This window comes from Amia ocellicauda, chromosome 17, assembly GCF_036373705.1.
Source record: "Amia ocellicauda isolate fAmiCal2 chromosome 17, fAmiCal2.hap1, whole genome shotgun sequence".
NCBI classification, from domain to species: Eukaryota; Metazoa; Chordata; class Actinopteri; order Amiiformes; family Amiidae; genus Amia; species Amia ocellicauda.
The window spans coordinates 19,309,148-19,328,978 of NC_089866.1; the positions used below are offsets into that span (position 1 = coordinate 19,309,148).

The 19,831-nt window shown below is 42.9% G+C and overlaps 4 protein-coding genes across 13 annotated transcripts in view; 1 reads left to right on the forward strand and 3 right to left on the reverse strand.

Annotated features, from left to right (window-relative positions):
* The window catches only part of acacb (acetyl-CoA carboxylase beta), a 30,411-nt gene extending 26,099 nt beyond the window's left edge, over positions 1–4,312 (reverse strand). For 7 of the 9 annotated variants that reach the window (XM_066690030.1, XM_066690029.1, XM_066690026.1 and 4 more), the window contains exons 1-2: positions 4,160–4,312; positions 1,642–2,277 (exon numbers count right to left, since the gene is read on the reverse strand). In XM_066690030.1, coding sequence (XP_066546127.1) covers positions 1,642–2,261 — 620 coding nt within the window. In that variant the 5' untranslated portion in view covers positions 2,262–2,277; positions 4,160–4,312. Of the gene's footprint in view, positions 1–1,641; positions 2,278–3,190; positions 3,289–3,563; positions 3,685–4,159 lie in introns of those variants that run through there. The other 2 variants (XM_066690023.1, XM_066690024.1) reach the window with 2 other exon arrangements.
* Positions 4,313–4,907: 595 nt separating this feature from the next.
* unga (uracil DNA glycosylase a) lies at positions 4,908–8,694 on the reverse strand. The gene is made up of 7 exons (XM_066690390.1): positions 8,510–8,694; positions 7,545–7,745; positions 7,262–7,357; positions 6,819–6,916; positions 6,392–6,480; positions 6,052–6,230; positions 4,908–5,798 (listed from the first exon to the last, which is right to left on the reverse strand). The coding sequence occupies exons 1-7, from the start codon at positions 8,588–8,590 to the stop codon at positions 5,658–5,660; spliced, it is 885 nt and encodes a 294-aa protein (XP_066546487.1). The 5' UTR covers positions 8,591–8,694; the 3' UTR covers positions 4,908–5,657.
* On the forward strand, positions 8,178–10,624 carry alkbh2 (alkB homolog 2, alpha-ketoglutarate dependent dioxygenase). The gene is made up of 5 exons (XM_066690391.1): positions 8,178–8,365; positions 8,714–8,805; positions 9,056–9,364; positions 9,582–9,780; positions 9,893–10,624. Exons 3-5 carry the CDS (start codon positions 9,064–9,066, stop codon positions 10,200–10,202), a joined length of 810 nt encoding a protein of 269 aa, XP_066546488.1. The 5' UTR covers positions 8,178–8,365; positions 8,714–8,805; positions 9,056–9,063; the 3' UTR covers positions 10,203–10,624.
* A 3-nt stretch (positions 10,625–10,627) lies between these two features.
* usp30 (ubiquitin specific peptidase 30) lies at positions 10,628–18,256 on the reverse strand. Of its 2 annotated transcripts, XM_066690388.1 has the most exons (14): positions 18,137–18,256; positions 17,468–17,506; positions 16,589–16,698; positions 16,272–16,454; positions 16,037–16,140; positions 15,559–15,657; positions 15,367–15,412; positions 14,899–14,993; positions 14,595–14,654; positions 14,403–14,489; positions 14,135–14,215; positions 13,786–14,008; positions 13,584–13,695; positions 10,628–13,090 (listed from the first exon to the last, which is right to left on the reverse strand). In XM_066690388.1, exons 1-14 carry the CDS (start codon positions 18,202–18,204, stop codon positions 12,847–12,849), a joined length of 1,551 nt encoding a protein of 516 aa, XP_066546485.1. In that variant the 5' UTR covers positions 18,205–18,256; the 3' UTR covers positions 10,628–12,846. The 2 variants fall into 2 exon arrangements, with proteins under 2 accessions (XP_066546485.1, XP_066546486.1); XM_066690389.1 differs by lacking the exon at positions 17,468–17,506.
* Between the last annotated feature and the right edge of the window lie 1,575 nt (positions 18,257–19,831).

A 19,831-nucleotide genomic window follows, 5' to 3' on the forward strand; every position in this document is an offset into this window, starting at 1 on the left:
TTTAGAATACAGCGCAGAATCTGCACAGATAATGCAAATTAATTGGCTAAATGTTCAGACTCTGAGCAGAACTGCAGAAATCAGTGGTACCAGAAAGCGACCCAAGGTATACGGGAAGACGTGGGTGTAAGATAGTGTTAAGCTGTATATTCAACAATATGGAAAGCGACACGTCAAAAAATTATATTAACATTGAAAAGTGTGTATATATATATATATATATATATACACACACATATACACACACACACACACACACACACACACACACACCCACACAACTAATACACATGTTAACAGATACACAGACATTCTGATATACACACACATTAGGCCTAACAGACAGACACACACACACACACACACACACACACACACACACACACACACACACACACTGATACTGAAAGAGTGCCTCCCTCCCTCTTATGTCAAGTTTGTATCTGTGGTACAGCAGCACAAACTAGTGACAGTCAAAGGCCATAGCAGTATGACTGATTCAACAGACAAACAGAACTCACACTATAGGATTCTTGACAGTTCCCCAAGATTGCACAAGTCATAACTTCACAGGGAGAACAATCTTATTCTGAATGACTTAAATCAGATCTCAAATATCTCAGAATGTGCCGAACAAAGCATAAAAAAACATTTGCCGATTTTCATATTACATAACTATTAGGGGCCTATTCATTACAAATGCTGTCCATATTAACATACTTCTGATCTATTGTGTTTTTTATTTCTATTTCACAATTGGGCTATTAAAAAAACAGATCCTGGGGCCTTTTCTTTCTTTAATTGCCCTTGATATATGAAAAACTAAAATCCACTAAAGCACACAATGGAGATATATTTACATCTACCCACCTTGAGAAACCACAAAAGTCCCAAACTGCAAACACAGAGCAACAGACCCCATACAATCAGGCAATGGAGGGCTCAACCCAACCTTCCACCTGCTCCAACTAGTTGCTTTCCTCCACCCAGCAGGCACTGCTACATATAACCTCCTGTTCCCACCTTGAGCTTGTTAACGAGACCCTTGTTATCTTAAAGATACAGCGCTCTCCTAAACAGAAAAGGGAAAATCACTCACACAAAAATAAATTTCTATTTTCTGTCCCCCCCATAGCAGCTTTCCTTACACTGACTGTCCTACAGAAGGCCACAAGCTCAGTTAAACATGAGTGCCTGGGATCCATTAGTAAGATTAAAGCCTAAGAAAATGCAACTATCACACGTAAATCTGAATTGTCATGATGGTTTAATAATTAAATGTGAGAAGTCTGATTGAATATCTACCACCAGAGGTCTCCAGGGCATGGTACATGTTGTGCTACTGTAGATGGTGTCGTTTAAAAAAAATAAAAATAAAGGCACAGCATAACATCATTATACAGGCATTTTTTGGAAAGATTTGCTGTACAAACTGACTTCTCACTGGTTTAAGATAAGATAGTGTAGTAATTAATTTAATAATCTGGTTCAAACAAAATGAAAAATTGAAGGTTCAGGAAAAGTACAACAGTAGATTTAGATTTCTATCTTTAAACGGTTTTTGTCTTCTCCATAATACTTGTAACAGTAAAGTCTGTAGAGCAGCATGAGTCAGTCTGTTACACAACTCCGGGACCCTACCTCATATTGGATGACACGGAGCCAGGTGGCAGTGATGGATATCTGGATGGCAGGGAGGACTCTTTCATGGATGTGGGAGCCAGTCCCCCCATAGCCTGGCGATCTCTGTGGTCCATCATTACCAGCTCATCATCAGAGGAGTTGTCCTCTGAAGACCCGATGATGAATTTGAGGCGCTCCCTGTGTCCTGTCCGGTGCTTGAGAGTGGCGGCAGCGTGATCCAGCTGAGGATCCACACACTGCTGGGAGACTCTTCCTATGGACACATTCGTGGTGGACGCTGACAGAACTGAGGCCTGAGACGATTCAGAGGCCTCTGGCTGGTTCTTCTGTCCCTGAGTGGAGGGGCCTGATGAGCTGGAAGGTACAGTCTCCACTGTTTCTGATGAGGTGATTGCTAGTGGCGATGTTGCTTGCCTGCTACTGGCTGTGCAATGTGCCTGGCCTTCTTCTCGTTCTGGAGGACCAGTGCTTTGAGCCTCAGCGTGGGGTGGGTGCTCCATCTCAGAGGCTTGGGACTCTCCCTGAGTTTTCACTCCAGTCCCAGGCCTCATCCAGGCCTTAATTATCTTCCAAAACAGGCATAGTATGAAGAATCCAGAGAGAAATAGGAGTATCATTCAGAAATGTATTTACCTATAACATTTAGAAACAAATTAGAAAAAAAAGTTTATACTCTATATAATAGAAGTTTTATAATGTTTACTGTTCTGCTAAAATGGTTAAAATGCCAGAAAAGCAAACATAATCTCAAATGATTGTGACTTCTACCAGAACAGAACTTTACTTTTGTCTTCCTTAGTAGTTACATTGCTAATATGTGAACCATATGTCCACTAGTGTAAATGTGCTGTGTTGGGTGAAATAAATCTGAGTAAAAACATGCTTTCCTGTAAAAGAAAGAAGAAAAAGTTATTTTATTTGAACTATTTGCCCACATATGTGAGATTCCTTAAATGGGAGTGATTTTATACCACTGTTTTTAAACACTCTTAGTGTAGTCTAAATATATTCTGCACCCCCTTGGCTCATGACTCAATGTTCAGGCTGCTGCTGACAGTGTGTATGCAAGTGTCTATTTTCACTGCAACACATTACTGCCTATGTAAAATATCTCCTTTATCATTTCATTTTTCTGAACAAATTCTAAATTGAAATGGAATTCCTGTAGTCATACTATAGAAACACCACAGCTATTAAAGCTACATATTTTAATTAAATAAATGAATCAATTAAAGAACCAAATCAATTTTTTTATTAATTTTTAAAAGTCAGTCAAATTTGTTAGCTAACTTTTGTGTCGCAGGGGAACATTATTTATCTCCAAGACACCGGAAACAAAAACAACCACTTGTTTGGGATATAGCTGAAACGACAGGCAGTGTAAGTAACACACTGTCTAAACAAAAGGACTATTTGCAAAATGATCAATACATTTAATAACAGTATAACTTTAAATCTCTCTGTTACTTTCTGAAGCAGGCTGTTTCAAGCAGGAGAGGAGGACAGACAAGAGGGGGAAATAGTGAGTGCCAGGGTATTTCATTACCGCTTTCTGTGAAGCGGCTGACAGTCTGGTCTGTCTGTCAGACCACCAGTAGCAATGCTGGGGAAAGGTCAGCCCTCACTGAGGACACAGGGAGGGGCCAAGGAGAGCCAAAAGAGGAAAGGACAAGAGAGGAAAACAAGGAGGACAAACATCAGAACAGGTGGGCTGCGGAAAATGTTCTTAACAAAAAGGACACAGGTTAAAAAAAAAAAAAATAAGAGAGATCAACAAGTGCAGCTGGCAGAGATTTGCTTACATTCCCATACAGACTATTCATGTCATGTTAGGTCTCAGGGCTGGTTGTAAGAAGTGCAGAATGTGACCTTCAGTCATTCTAATCATGCTTATACAAGATGTCATATGATAAACGGACCTAGAAATGGCACAGTTACCCTCCCGAGCAGATAGAGAGCACAGAGGCACAGGACAGAGCTGCTCGTCGTACGCAGCTCACCGATCTCCCGCCGTGTGCAGCTGTCAGTGACGGGGCGAACCTGTCCATTCAAGAGAAACGCCAGCAACATTGCTTCGTTTCCTCATAAATCTCACGGGACACACCAATTAAAGTAAAGGTATGGTACAAAAAGAAAAACGTTGCCTGTACATCAAGCACACTGCAATGCCAATAACTGCCAATCGCATTTTCTTTGGTTTTTCGGTGCGGCGACTGTACTGTAGACTGTATCTCACAAACATAAGCAAGAGAATATGAACACAACTGCTCTGAACGGCCAAAAGTTGATTTCCGGATTGCGTAGGCAGAAGGCTACTGCAAGCGTGAACTCGTTTTTCTTCACTTACTTGTTTTTAAGACAAAACAACAACTTGCAACTGCAGCACTACATCGTAATTCATGGATGTAAAGCAGCAGCAGCAGCAGCAGCACATTGCACAGCAGGCTTTTCGGAAAGTGCACGCTGCGAAGAAAAGCAAGGTGAATTCAAAACGTTAAACAAAAATAGCTCTTACCATGTCGTAACACAATGTTTTCATTAATATATTCATATCTCATGGTCAGACTGGCACACATTGCGGAGTTTCCTGCTTTAACGAGTAAGCAGACGCGTCCGCCGACGGTCTTTGCTGTCATATCGCATCTCGCCCGTTTTCTTGACAGGTTGCATTTCTCAGGCCCCGCCCCTTTTCATCCTTGTATGAGTTGACAAAACAAAATGGGCGTGTTCTTGTTGCGCAGATCTCCGCAGTTCTGCGCAGAGTTGCAGAATCCCCTGATGCTATTGGCGGAGCGGCGCAGAACTGCGGAAATCTGCGCCACAGAAACGAGACCGACGCTTCACCCTTGACTGCGACACCTCATTTCCGGGGTCGCCGGGAGGAAAGCACGGCGGTTACTGTAGCACTTTGTTAGTTCACTGAATACATACATATACCTTATTCAACACGTAAAATGATCAATCGCACAGCTGGATAAAAACAAGAAAGCATGCGATCTAATAGATGTGGGGTTGTTTTTATTTGTTATTATTAAAAACATGATCTTTATACAGATTCATCAACTGATTGCTAGACAAAACAAAGCCCTCTTGCTTTCAAAGCCACGGAGCTGAATTGCTACATAAACATTCATTCATACATGAATGCTGTGGAAATGAATGGGTGGCACTTCTTGTGAAAATGTCAAGACTTTAAAGATCTGTTAAAGATTAAGACAATCTGCATCCATCTGCTGGGGTAAACAAGAACACAATACAAGGAATTTTGAAATTATATATTTTTTTATTTGTCAAATGTTCATAATAACAAAAAAACATGTATATTCTTACAGACAGAAATAAAAGCAAATATTTACAATGCCAAGTTTTTTGACAACGGACAGAAAAAAATAGCTACAAGTGCAGTGTTATTTGTTACCTTTTGTTGGTGTCTTATTGGAGGTAACTTTTGAATACAGAAGAAAATGGGAAAGGAAGTTAAACCCGGGCAACTTCCTTCAGTTTAGCTTATTCAACAAAAATAACTACTCCCCTTCTTTACAATGTAGTTCTCATCCAGTATTTAAACTAATCGCTGATTTAGTGCCCTGTAATTGGAGGAGGTAGATGTAACTTTGGGTGAAATGTAAAAAACAAAACAAATGGATGCCTTTAAACTTTACTACTGTATAGCTGCCATGGAAAACTTTCTAGTTTGGAGAAATCCACCACCTTACAAAATTATTGGCAACTTTTTTTCCCTTGAAAGTGATGCATTAAAATTCAAGTCCTATATTAATTGCCTACTGCAACTCGGGAACAAAATAACAATTGAACTCCAATGACTGACCGAAGGTCCATTTGAAATTGAAGTTATCAACAGAAGGAAATGCATTAAAAGACATAGGAAAGCATTTGCTAGTGTGATCTGTTTTGCGAGCCAAAGGATTGTCAGTTGTCCATTTTTTACTTGAAGCGGGGACAGTTGCAGGAGACAGTTGCTGGAAATCTCTGGACCATTTTCAGCCTTGCACTCACATCGCTTTCCAGTCAATTGGCTTCTTCCCGGACTTCTTGAGCAGCTCATTGGTTCTGCTGAAGTGTCTGCATCCAAAGAAGCCACGATACACAGACAGAGGAGAGGGGTGCACAGTCTGCAGCACGTGGTGTCGCTTCTGGAATGAACAGAATCAACCCGTGTTAGCTTTTTAACTGCAGATGCGAGGATAGTTGTAGACAGCATTCCTAAAACTGTGTGGTGTCCATATGACCTCTGTATATGTTCACCGTGCAAAATAGCCATTTCCCTCTTACAAGGATCTGATCAGCAACATCTATCCTCAAAATCTAGAGCCCTGGAAACTAGGTTGTAGAATTCTTGAGATCGTGACTCAACCACAACATTTATAAAAAGTATGGCCGACCCACCCTGTCAATGGAAAGGCCCTTTTTCTGTGCATAGGCCCCCCACAGCATAAAGACCAGGCCATCCAGGTTCTTGTTTAGCCACTGCACCACGGCGTCGGTGAACTGCTCCCAGCCCTGGTCCTTGTGGGAGTTTGCCTGATGCGCTCGGACCGTCAGCACCGAGTTGAGCAGCAGAACCCCTGAGGGATGGGAAGAACAGTGAACAGCACGAACGGGCCAGCTGACCGATGCTACAAGGACCACTGCAGCAGGCGGGTATCTGCCTTCTTATCAACCCTATGTACTATGGGAGACGGCTACCACGCATGAAGAAACCACTCAATAAAAAACATTTTAAAACCTTGCTTAGCCCATCCTGTCAGATCCCCATGTCCTGGGTGCTCGAAGCCTTCTATATCCGAGGTCAGCTCCTTATACATGTTCTCCAAGCTGGAAGAACAACACAACTAAAAACTTAAAATTGCCATGTCAACAGCCAGCATTCACATGATCATAAAAAAAGATAGCTGAAGGTCATCCAAAACAGCATCCCATTATTGTAAACCCAGTGCTCTTTTCAAATACAATGCACCACTTCCAATTAATAGCAACAGTGACATTTCCTTAAACCTTGTGCTTTTACTTCTTGTATTGCTTTCGCATCCTCTTTCTAGCTACCTGTACAAAATGTTAATCATCTACCACACATACAGAGTTCATTCTTTTAGCCATGAAAACAGATCTGTGATGGGCAATGTATGTTATTACTGTACTCTGAACACCAGCACCTGGGGGGAGGTGGAACAGGCCTCTGAACACTGAAGCACAGGCCATGGGCTTGTTTGGGGCCGTGGTATGGATCCTGGCCCAGGATAACTACCTTCACCTGTGAAATACAGAAAGTGTCTGTCAAACACTGCAACAAAAAAAACACAATCAGAACTGACTAAAGTAGTATATATTCAGAACACGCACTCAACGTCAACATCAATAGGTAGTAAAGGTAAGTGTGTATGTGTATATGTGCACACACACGCACTAGGTCTACCACGACTTTTAGCACATACCTAGGACTAAACTGTATTATAACTGCACCATGTGCTTATATTTTTGTACTGATTGCATCACAGCACTTTGAAATTCACTGAAATGTGTATCGTGTAAATTAAGTTGGGTAAGGGCATCCGCCAGGAAATGAAGAATAACAATACTAATAAGTGAGTATACACACATCTTTAATGTCACACATCTGAGTCCAGGTGTAGACTTGGAGAGGTGGTGGGTACACAGTGTAGCGTCTCCTTTCTTCTGCTACAAATGACATTAGCTGAAGATTGAAAACAGCGCATCAGTACAATCGGCCAGTGTTAAGAGGGGGAAACATATGCACACGTATTACACATTGCGGTGTCTATGCATAGTCAGACAGTTAACAAAAATACAGTGGGGAGATGATCATTCAAGTGCCAAATGCTGAGATGAGGTTTGGTTACTGAATGGCGTTTTTGAAGTACCTTTATAAAATAAGGCTTGCTAAACTCTTCGCTCAGCCCCTTCCGCCAGCTCTCCCCGAATCCAGGCGGCACGTTGCGGGCGGCGAGCCTCTCCAGAGCCGCCTGCTTGTTCCTCTCGATGCGGTCCAGCTGCTCCGGACTCAACGGAGGGGAAATCGGCGCCTCATCGCCTCCCGGTTTGGGCTTCTTCACCGGGGTAACCTTGGTATATTTTGTTATACAACGAGTTGTAAAAAGTAATGCGAAATCCTGAAAAGTAACCCTACGTCTGCGGTTACAGGGACATACAGTTCTGAGAGAATACATAAGTAAAACATATGTTTCTAGTTCAGAAACGTTGTTTCCATCTATTGGAAAAATTGCAATCCTCTATGGAAAGAAAAAATAAAATAAAATGGATCTATCGCCGCACAATCTTTACATACATAATTATGGAAGTTTGTTTACTTCCGGGTCAATCCCGCCATGCCGACATTTCGCGGCAAAATAAGACACTCAAACTTTCCAGCCATTGGCTATGAGGTTTAAACGCCAACCCCCGTCCGCCATAGCGCGCTGCCATTGGATGATGAATAATACATTTTCAGATATTCACGTTATTATAATAAAGAAAATGAATTCACTATCTAGCCAGACAGAACTCATTTTCATTCAAACGAGCTAAATTGAGAAGCGAGGTTAGTCTTTTTTTTTTCTTCTTCTAGGTCCAGACATATGTAAACAAATAAGTACAAAAATAAAGAAATAAAACAGGTCACTGGCATAAAAACTATATGAGCAGTGCAGAGCAGCCAAGACATCAATCAATGCTATTTCAAAATGTAAGTTACATTATAGAAGCGTGTGAAATAGCAACGTTGCAATGTGCCCACAATACACTACATTTAACCGGTTATACAGCCCATAGTAAAACAAATGAAACAATAACGAATCTATGCAAGTTGCAGTGTTAAATACAATCTCACCTCTACTCCCGTTTCATTTTCCAATTCCCTTTTCTTGGTAACGGTGCCAAAATAAGAGTTAATGGTTTTCTGCCCAATCATTTTCGTTTTAACTGCAGTATCCTTTTTATGCGATGAAAACTCCTGCTCTTCTCTTTAATAACATCACCCCCAATGCTTCTCTGAGCGGCACTGACCCTGGTCACATGTTTCTTTTCCCGCCAGCTTCCGGGTTGTATATAACGCGAGAGTTCTGCGAGGAGGTACTGGGGGATGTAAATGTTTTATTTACATTTTTCCTTGGGTGGAGTTTTAAGGTAAATAGATAGAATTACACCTATTTCCTAAAGAAAACGAATTAAACAATTCATCAGTGTTTCTCTTTTGCAGTCCAGTGAATTTAATTGTAACTGCAGTCTCTGCCCACCCAGCTCAATCTGAAGTAGACAAATCAAAACACCTATTTATGCTGGTTATTTTAAAATCCCAATGTACTACTGTCCTTGCAGCCATGTATTATTATTGTTCCTTTTCTTGATGACACCACATGATGTTCTTGTTTACCAGGAATTCACATGGATAAGTTTGTGACCAGAACCAAGAAACGGACACTGGGATCCTCAGGTCGGCCAGAAAAAGATGTGGGAGAAAAAGCTCATCAAGAAGAGGGGGGTCTTCAGAAAAGGAGTAAAGTGCTCCGAGATGAGGAGGAGGAGAGGGAGGAAAGCTGTCCCAGTGCGGACGAGTTCTCGGACCCTCTGCCCTGGCAGAAGAGAGAGGCTGAGGGTCTGGATCTTGATTACACAGTTCTCTTCCCCAGAACACAAGCAGACAGGCTATTTAAACAGTTGGAGGAAGAAGTGGAATATTTTTCAGGTAGCCAGACATTGTGGTTCAAATTTACAGACTCTGTATCATACTTATACATGTATATTCCAATGGAAAAGGAGAAACTGACGCCCTATTGGCTCTATAGTAAAAAAAAAAAAAGGCAGTGTTGAACTGGGTTTTCATTGAGGATGCTTCCCTGACCCATCATGCACCAGCTCTTATGACATAAGTGAAACATTCAATATCTTTTGATGTGTTCTAGGTGAGAGAGCCAAGGTGCAGGTTTTTGGGAAGTTCTACAATGTTCCAAGGAAGCAGGCAACTTATGGGGACCCTGGGCTCTTGTACTCCTTCTCTGGTGTCCATCTCTCAGCTAAGCCTTGGACGGCCGTATTGGAGCAGATCCGAGATGCTGTTACTAAGGCCACCGGGCACATCTTCAACTTTGTCCTCGTGAACAGGTAACCCCATGAACATATGAGTGACGTTTTTACAGTTTAGTTTGGCTGATGATGACCCTGGTCACAAAAATATACACATTTCACTGAACATAAGTGGTGTTTGCCCTGGCAGGTATAAAGATGGGCAGGACCACATCGGGGAGCACCGGGATGATGAGCGGGAGCTGGACCCCACCTGCCCCATCGCCTCCGTGTCGCTGGGGGCGGCGCGTGACTTCGTGTTCCGGCACCGGGAGTCTCGGGGCAGCCGGCCGAGCCGCCGCATCCCCCCCGTGAAGCTGGAGCTGCAGCATGGGAGCCTGCTGCTCATGAACCCTCCCACCAACACCTACTGGTACCACAGCCTGCCCACCCGCAAGAGGGTGCTCGCCCCCCGGGTCAACCTCACCTTCCGACGCATTGTGAAGACATGTGTCGGCTGACCCTTTCCCTCAAGGGAGACGATGAAGACATGAACTCCAGTTTGTGTTTGGTTTGACACAAGGGAGTTATCAAAATGATATTGCATAACATTTATTACACTGCTGTGCACTGGAAAGGAGTGTGGGGTTTGTCCAAGGTCATGATGGAAGGCATTTGATTCCTACTATACTTGTAAGAAAACTTAATAATCTCATTTAACAGATTTACTTCAAACAAAGTAAACCAACTACACATCAGGAATGATTATAATGTGTTAGTATCTTGCAAGAGACCTATGACATAGTAAGTGGTGCAAATTGTGGTACAGTATGAAAAAGTGTGTATGCATTAGCTAAAGGAAGTTGAAAATCAAGACAAGTTAAATGTGCAAATGTGGAAAACCTTCCCCCCCCCGCACTCCAGTAAAAGAAACCAAGCAACAGTATCATATTCGATCCATTTTATTAACAATTCCATTCTTTAATATTGAAATCTATGAAAACATCATCAAAATACATCTGGCATAATTACAATCACACAACAAGTATATATTAAAAACATACATTAGTCAGTGCAAATGTCTTGCAGTACAGTTATACTCGGGAGCATTTAGGATATTTCAAAGGTAACACTGATTACATTAGAGTGGTGGGCAGTAATTGTGTCCTGTATATAAAACACATTTGGAAACATCACCCACAGGATTGGTCACACATTCCAATATTATTATTGATATAATTGCAGGGTTAGGATGTTATTCTTCAGGTTCAGCCACCTCTTATTTTTTTTTGGTAAATTTGAAATCTTCAGGTTCTTATAAATAAATACTATAATTTTGCTTCCATTAGGGAGATTATCTGCCAACTGCCACTGGCATAGCAGTTTGGCCCATTCTTAGATCTTCGGCAATCATCAAAATATAGTGAGTCGTAAAGAAAAATAGAGAACATACTATTATTAATGAACACAACATACATACATATATCAAACGCAGACACAAACAGTTTTTCTTTCACTGGGACGTAGGAACTTAATGGAATTACCCCGTTGGGACTTGGTTATCTATTTATAGGTGTAACATAGCTACAAAGATTGCATCTGCTGCTATGGATCGGTGACTATTTAACTCGAAGCTATATGCAATCTTATTTACAGCCAAAACAGTAACCAAGAGGGTTAGGGTAACAAGTTATTTCAGCAGGTTTCAAAGGCTGTAACTCCATCCTTGCTGGCAATCATTACAAAGTGTCTATCAGTACACAGTGTCCCGTCATTAAGTAGTTTGGATGCAAACGCGCCACATTTACTCAGAACATTTGACAATCCTATATATCTCCTCTCACCTCCTCTGGCAGTTCTTTGAAATGTCTGGGGAAATGGTTTGGTATGTTATTGATGGTTGTTGGATTTTAAATCAACCACAGCCTCGTTGACAGAGAAGTTATGAATAGGGGCAGAGGCTTTCCATTGAGAACTGCAGCTTACTTGGTGATGCAGATGTATCAAAATGCATGTATAGAGGCATCACAGTAGCAGCATGCAGAGGTGATGTCCTTCAATAAATCTATATAGGAGACTATCAGGTTGGTTCGAACCAAACCGCTTCCATACATACCATACAGAGCACAGTCAATAAACCAACTGCCCTGCATTGATGGAACAATCATGATTACAACCCAATGCATTCCCAGCATGAGGAAAATACATACAAACTGAAACTACACTCTTTTCTAGTTCAGACAAACAAGGAGGCACTTTATTCAAAACCATTTTGCCTTCTGATTTTAGTTTTCTATTCCCTGATGTTTGAAGCCTTTGGATTGCTTTAGAAGATGCTAGCATGACCTACAGTGCAATTTGGGATGAAGAGTGTAACAGCCTACAGAGACAAACCCAAATGAGGACGACAGGTAGATTCCTCTGCCCCTTTCCATCTTCAGGTTGTCAAGATTGATAACGATAATCTCCTGGCCTTTAGTTTACATTGCTCTATTCATATTCATAGTTCATGTGATAGATCAGTCCAACCCTTTGGATTCAGGATAAATCCCACGAGTCTAGGCATGCTGTAACATCAGATATGTTGTAAGTATCTCTATTACTCCTCCTCTACAGCAGGTGTCACAATTTTCTCTATCAGATCCAGTGACTAAGTGAAGGAGCTGCGTGTTCCCTCCCGTGATCCAGTTACGCACTCCTCCTTTACCATTACAGCCTTGAGCACTAATTTTTTTGCCTTTCGAGTCCAGACGTTCATAGTACAACCTGAGGTGCTGAGAAGCTTCAGCTGTACTTCTTCAAAAGGAAGAAGGAAGAGGGTTCAGTGGAGAGGTTGAGTCATCCAGTTCGTTTGCACCTCCCTGCACAAGCCTTTAAACAGTGAAGACCAGCCATTAGGACAGGGGATTCAGCAGTGGTTTGGGAAAGGAAAGTTATCCCCAATTGAAAATCCGATCCACTGCCAGACACCTTTCTGACATCCCTTTTCTTGGAAGTTGTGGTACATCAAAAATAATAAATAGCAATACGGAATTCAAAATTGCACATGGGGCTTTGAGCATCGCACAGTCTGGGAAGAGTCGGAGGAAAGGTCTGGCACACACCGCGACATGAGGCAGGGCGGGGTCTACAGTTTGGAGAGCCAGTTGGAAGACGAAGCAGGTCCTACTCGTGCCTGGCGCTGGAGGGGCGCACCCTCTCGTAGAAGAGCATGTAGGCGTTGGAGGCGAGCACCTCCTGCAAGGTGGCCTTGCGCACGGTGTCGTCCGACAGCCATAGCCACTGGCTACTGAAGGCCGAGGGGCTACGGGACGAGGGGGGGGAGCGCCGGTACGTGACAAAGTGTCCTGAGTGCATGTCTCCATGGTGGACCAACACCGCCGTCAGCCGGAACAGATACATCGCAGTGCTGTGGGAATATATATTATAACACGCACACTTTACTTTCCTAAATTGATCTGTAATAGAATTATTTCACACTTCTACCATTAGAGGTCACAGTGTGGCCCCTTATTTATCTGCTTCATATTTAATTAAAGTAGTTTAACTACTTGTAGTGCAACCAAAAGTCTTTTATTCCATAAAGTGCCATTAGAACCAGTATTTCTTAAAACAGATCAATAACCTACTAATGTTTCAAAACCGGAAATACTGCTCATGAAGAACAGCCAGAAGCTCATGAGTTACATTCCTCAGATGCTGACATCCATGGGTGTGTATTCCATCTCCTCACATTATATTATTTTTAACCCTGTGCACAATCTCCTTTTATCATTATGTATACCAGCAGCACACAGTTAGATTTTTTTATTTTATTAATAAATCTTCTTGGCCATCAAAGGCAGTGCTACATGGTCATAACTTACACAGCCAATTTTTTTTGTGCGTTTATTTCCACTCACTTGCAATCATAGGCCAGGGAGAACTGAGGGCTCAACACAGGGGAGTTGAGAATGGCGGCTGAGCACGCCCCATTCGTCATCGGCTTCTTGTTATTGCAATAATGTTCTGGATCTGTAAATGAACAGGAAGTTATTCTTGTTTTTTTAAATTCTAAAATGCATAACAATATCTGAAATCAACTTCAATGTGCCCATACTGTACCTGAACCCTTGGGGGACGTCCTTTCTTGACCATCTCTGGCACTGTCCACTCTGACTGCCCCAAATGACCGGTTTGCCCGCAGTGACCTTTGACCTGGGGTGCGGTGCTTATAGCAGTCCATGGACAGGAATTCTGAGAACTGCACGTGCTCTTGCCGTTTGATGGGTGTGCCCTGGTTGGACCATGTGAGTCTCTGGAGGTGGATACAGAGGCACTGGGGCAGCTGGGAGAGAGACATCAATAGTCAGGACACATGCGAGGACTGGCCTTCTGACAGGAATTATGCAGTGAAGTGTCAGCGAGAATGAATACCAATGAGAAAAGATTTTAAAGAAATATTGATTCTAACCTTGCCCAGTTTGAGCTGTTTGATAAAGGTCGTCCTCTGGCTCTCCACAACCTGCCCATTGAGCACTCCACCTGCCTGGATCTGGAGGAAACCAACACACAACATAAGAAAGTTATGAGAGGAGAGGAGGCCATTCGCTCCATCGTGCTCGTTTGGTGTCCATTAATAACCGAGTGATCCAAGGATCCTATCCTGTCTATTTTTGAAAGTTCCCAAATTGTTGCTTCAACCACATCACTGGGGAATTTGTTTGTAGCTCCAAACCTACCTTGGTACAGTTTTCACACTCCACTTCTTTGATGGCCTCCGAGGAGATGAAATGTAGCAGACACTGGTCCAGAGTCACAGGGCGTCCCTGAAGGACAGACCAGGTCAGTGTCACACACTGGAGACCTCCAATCAATGTGCATCAGTAACATGGTCATTGTTCATCGTGTCCCACACATTCTGCTTTACTTACCCAGGATGCTGTAGGGATAGAGAGTGAAAGGCTGTCAAATGAATCATACCGGACTGGACTCTGTAGAGAATTAGGAAAAAAACAACATACCAAATGAAAACAGAACTATATTTTAAGTGAGGTTCTTTGCTCTCTTTCATTTTTAATCAGAATTGTACTCACTGGCCAGCGTTATCATCTGCTTCAAGTGTTAATAAAGCCTTTCATTATTTCAAAATTCTAATTTGATTTATCCCTTGCATTTATAAATACACCTTTACTTCATTTTAAATGGGGATGTAAAATCAGTCAGACATGGAATCACCTGTTGTTCACAGCGCTTGCACACCATGTTGCTTGTCAGACGTCCGTGAAACGGATGCTGGGATTTCCAAGGGCTCGGAAAAGGGTGTAAAGGGCCTAGAGGGGAAAAACTGAAAGTTATTAATAGCTTTCTATGGACAGGGCTCTTTGAAAAAAGTGTTTTAGGAATACTGAAAGATTAATGTATCTGTTTGTTTATTGTACTGTGCTCTTAGGCTTGTGTGGATATTCTGAGCTGAAAGGAAATGTAGATCTCCAAAGGAAAGTGGTCCTTTCATGTATACTTACTGGAACCACCTAATTTATTAGCATAGTATTACCTCATCCTTCAAAACACATCGCACACTTCCTACTACCTCAGTGCAAGCACAGTTCATTGATAAATAGTGATACATCAATATATAGAGAGACGTAGACCAGAGGTTTTAAATCACTCTGCTTGTGCGGGTTCCACTCATCTTCACTTTACCTCGACTCCTGCAGCTGAGGTTTCTATCAGCAGGCTCTGGAGGACTCTGCAAATCATGATGACAGACAGAGGAAGGGAAGAATTCAATGCAGTTAATGTGCAGTATGATGGGCCTAAGAAATGCACGGTCTCATTTCAGTTCAAGCTGAATGCCCAATCTCGGCCCTGGTGCGAGAGGATGAGGGAGCTCACCTCCAGGGACTGAATGTCAAACAGATGGGTGACCCGCGGCTGCCGGTCACGCTCCTCCTCTAAGGAGGATGTGAGGACATGGAAGAGCTCATGGGCATCCTGGAGAGAGAGAGGGAGAGGGGGAGAGAGAGAGAGAGAGGAGAGATGAGAGGGAGGTAAGGACTACACTGACCACGCTTATTTCCTTTCAAATAAACCAGGTTTTTGCATAAAAATGTGCACGTTTCTCATAGGACTTATTATATGATTATAAACTTAATAACCATGACCTTTCATTAATAGTTTCAGAGCTTCCATTAACAAATTACAAATAATTGTAACTGATACTGAAGTGCACGATTCATTTTCATGTACAACATAAGGCAAATTTTGTGCTGAATAGAACAGATCTTTCTTACTTACTAACATCGTTAAGTTTATCCTAACACAAGTCTCCATATGGCCATGCCATCATAGTCACACTCTTAATAGGACTGACCTGCTCTTCAAATGAGCTGATCTGCCATCTGTACAACCGGAGGACATCCATGAGACACCCTGCGTCCAGAACATCATCCTCTACGGCCTCGTGACTGGACAGAGCTGGAGACAAAACACATAAACAAGCACGTCTGAAACAGTCCTAGGTTTCACTGCTGAACGGACGTGTAGCTGGGTTCCACACTCCATATGAGCTCAGAATGCCCCTGCCTCTGGATCCAGGGTCTACGTACCCTTGAGCAGGTGCAGGAGAGTTCTAGAGAGCTGGGGCTCCCGTTCTTCCTGGTTCTGGTCCACAATGATCCTGGCTGCAAACTCTTCTAGCCATTTGATGAAGGAGGGGCAGGCTGCCAAGCCCTGCAGCAGAGAGTTCAGAAAGCAAGTGTTGCCCAGATTCAGCAGGCCTGGGACCATACCTACAGAAATACGAGGTGAAAAATAATAAAAAGAAAGCTTAGTGTGTGTGTGTGTGTGTTTCTATGTACTGTACTGAGATCTATCCTCAGATATGCCTCGACTTCATAAAGGACCATTGTCTGGGCTTCCATACCTTTCTTCCGTTTCTTTCTCTCAGTGATGGGTCCCCAAAGGACATAAACTCCAGCCGCCAAGGCAGCAGCAATCCCGCCAATCACTCCCCAGTTTTTCATGATCTTATTCCTTAAAAATTGGAAGGACAGCATTTGAATTAATACGGCACGCCCTTCACTAGTGGAAACAGTTGCCTTGGGTCTTGACAATATTTAAAACTCTCAAATATTTAGCAGAGTTTAGAGTTCCATGACTACAGCGTAACCACAGCTGATTTAATCGAGACTTTATTTACAGATCCAACTGCTCTATCTTGAAATGTACTCGTTTGGCAGACTAGGGGAAAAAAACAGATCATGGTCTGTGAACAGTAAGGAAACGGAAATAATTTTAGACGGAAACAGCCACATAATATAATGCATCCACACATCAATAATTGAAAAAAAGACAAGCGTGTTGCGTTTGGGTTTTTGTCTCCACCTTTCACGCTCCTGTGATATTAATGTTAACAGTAAAGGATAATAAATCAATAAACTAGGACTTGGCAGTGTGCAGTAAAACTAAAATAAAGATGATGGGGCTTAATACACAAGGGAAGGCAGGTCAGCACTCATTTTCGAGAACTTTTTTGTGTGCAAAGAAAATAGTGCTATTAACATCAAGACAAAAACAACAACTCATGGAAAACTTGAAATGGGGTGGGGGGCTATTCTCTGTTTCTAGCAGGTGTGTTGTGTTAATCAGTCTAGATATCCACTCGTTCTGGTTAATAATATATAATTAAAAACTTAGACCCGTGAAGTACTGACCCAAATGCCTTTACTGAACTTGTCATTTCATCCACCCTCCACAAAATCAATCAACTGTGCCCAATAACCATGAAGGAAAAGTATTTTACCTGGAGCAGCTCTGTGCACATTGATTATGTTCCTGAACGCTGCCGTTTCGTGCAGAGAAAGGGTAGAAAATAACCACATAAAACACCACAAAACTCGGCGAGCATTTGCAATATTAATAACGCGTTACATCAACTCCTATATGTGGCAGTACAACGACAACGAGAAAACGTGCATGCACCAGCCGCTTGCTTCAACACACTTTAAGTCTCAGTTTGTTGTTACGCACTTTGCTGTCAACACAATGTCACCCACAGTAACCCCACGGTTTCAAGCACATTCAACTCCAGAAACATGTGCATTTGCTTATCGATTGTCTACGTCGGGTTATAATGCATGTTTAAAATGTGTTTAAATAATAACACATTCCCCTAGAGTAGCTGTCAGTAGCGATTAGAAACATACGCACTAAGCGACAATAGCCAAACCCCTGCTTTTCTCGTAAGCACTGGTCATTCAAATACACCAGGTCGGTGTCCTTTGCAGCAGAAACGCTGTGAAAGGCGACAGCTGCCGATTAACTGCATCATGTCGTCCACAGCCTCGACCCGCGGCCGCACGACCCCCGGGCGCCGGTTTGTCTGCGGTGCTCACTCGGGATCCTCCGCCCCCCGGCCCGTCCTGCAGCCCTTCCTCTGCATGCTCCTGTTCCGCAGCGGTTCGGTTCTGACCTGACAGCCGATCCCGTCCTCAGGAAGTCCCGGACGAGCCTGTCTGCGGCCTCCGCTCGGCACTGCATCCTCCCCGCGGCGGGCCCGGGCGCGCGGCCGTGTGCGGGACTGGCTGCCTGCGCGCGCCGCCGCGGCTCCCGCACGGAGGCCCTTCTCGAGCGCACCGGAAGTGACGGGTAGGCGGCGCGTGTTTGTGCGTTTATGGGCTTTTTCGCGGGATTGATTCGTGGGAATGCGCGTTATTTACCAGGACACGTCGGTAAACACACGGATTATGTTTGGGTGGGATGAATTTCAATCCATTATGTTGTATTTTGAATGTTGGCTCGAAAGAATAACAAACACGAATCGCCCAATTGTCTCGCCCTCTGCGGTTCGAAACATGAAACCGAGATCTAAAGAAATTACTCTTTAATGTAACTGAAAGGACACACGGGTTTCAGGTGTGGCTAAGATTGAAAGATGTAGTTAGGAAAACACGCAGTAACAGTGGTGGGGGCGAGTCGTATTTGGGAATTGGGGAAATCTGATCTGATTGGCGATCTTGGATTAACATCTTTCTGGATGACAAACAAAATCAAAGGGAAAAGCTGGGAAAAGCCAGGCCAAACAATTGTCGCATCATTTATAACACAAACCTCAGCAAGACAGTTTTTCAACTTAAACGTAAAATATAATATGAACTGTAACCCTAGGCCTAGCAGGTCTCTTAACCCAACGCTACCGCCTCCTACACTGTCATAAATTCAGTTTTAGACAAAAGTCTTAAACTAGAACATAAGAAAGTTTCCAGTCGAGAGGAGGCCATTCGACCCATCCTGCTCGTTTGGTGTCCATTAATAGCTAAGTGATCCAAGGATCCTAGCCAGTCTATTTTTAAATTGTCTCTTCAGCCACATCGCTGGGGAGTTTGTTCAGATTGTGACGCCTCTCTGTGTGAAGAAGTGTCTCCTGTTTTCTGTCTCGAATGCCTTGAAGCCCAATTTCCATTTGTGTCCCCGGGTGCGCGTGTCCCTGCTGATCTGGAAAAGCTCCTCTGGTTTGATGTGGTCGATGCCTTTCATGATTTTGAAGACTTGGATCAAGTCCCCACGTGGTCTCCTCTGTTCCAGGGTGAAAAGGTTCAGGTCCTCAGTCTCTCAGTAGGACATTCCCTTCAGACCTGGAATAAGTCTGGTTGCTCTCCTCTGAACTGCCTCTAGAGCAGCGATATCTTTCTTGAAGTGTGGAGCCCAGAACTGTCCACAGTATCCAGATGAGCTCTAACTAGTGCATTGTACAGTCTGAACATTACTGCCCTTCTCAATTCTACACTAACCTAGACCAATACAGTGACTCAAATACCAGCAACAGCCCTTTATGTATCTGTTATCTTAAAAAATAAAAAATAACTCTACAAACCAACTCAAACATCATCACTCAAGCCAAAACTAAGGCAAATAAGCTAAGTATTTTTTTTTCTGTAACACCATGCATTTCAATCCAACTGTTGTACTGCAATAATTTCTAAGGATATGAAACTGGCAAGGTTTTAATATTTTGATACATTTCTTAAATCCTCAGAGCACTTCAAAAACAAGGTTCACAGGGTTAAGGTACACCATTATAATTAAGATCCGGCAGACATATTCCAAATATTATTGTGAATCTTTAATTTTTCCATTATTTGTGAAGCTCTTTAAATGTCACGCACAC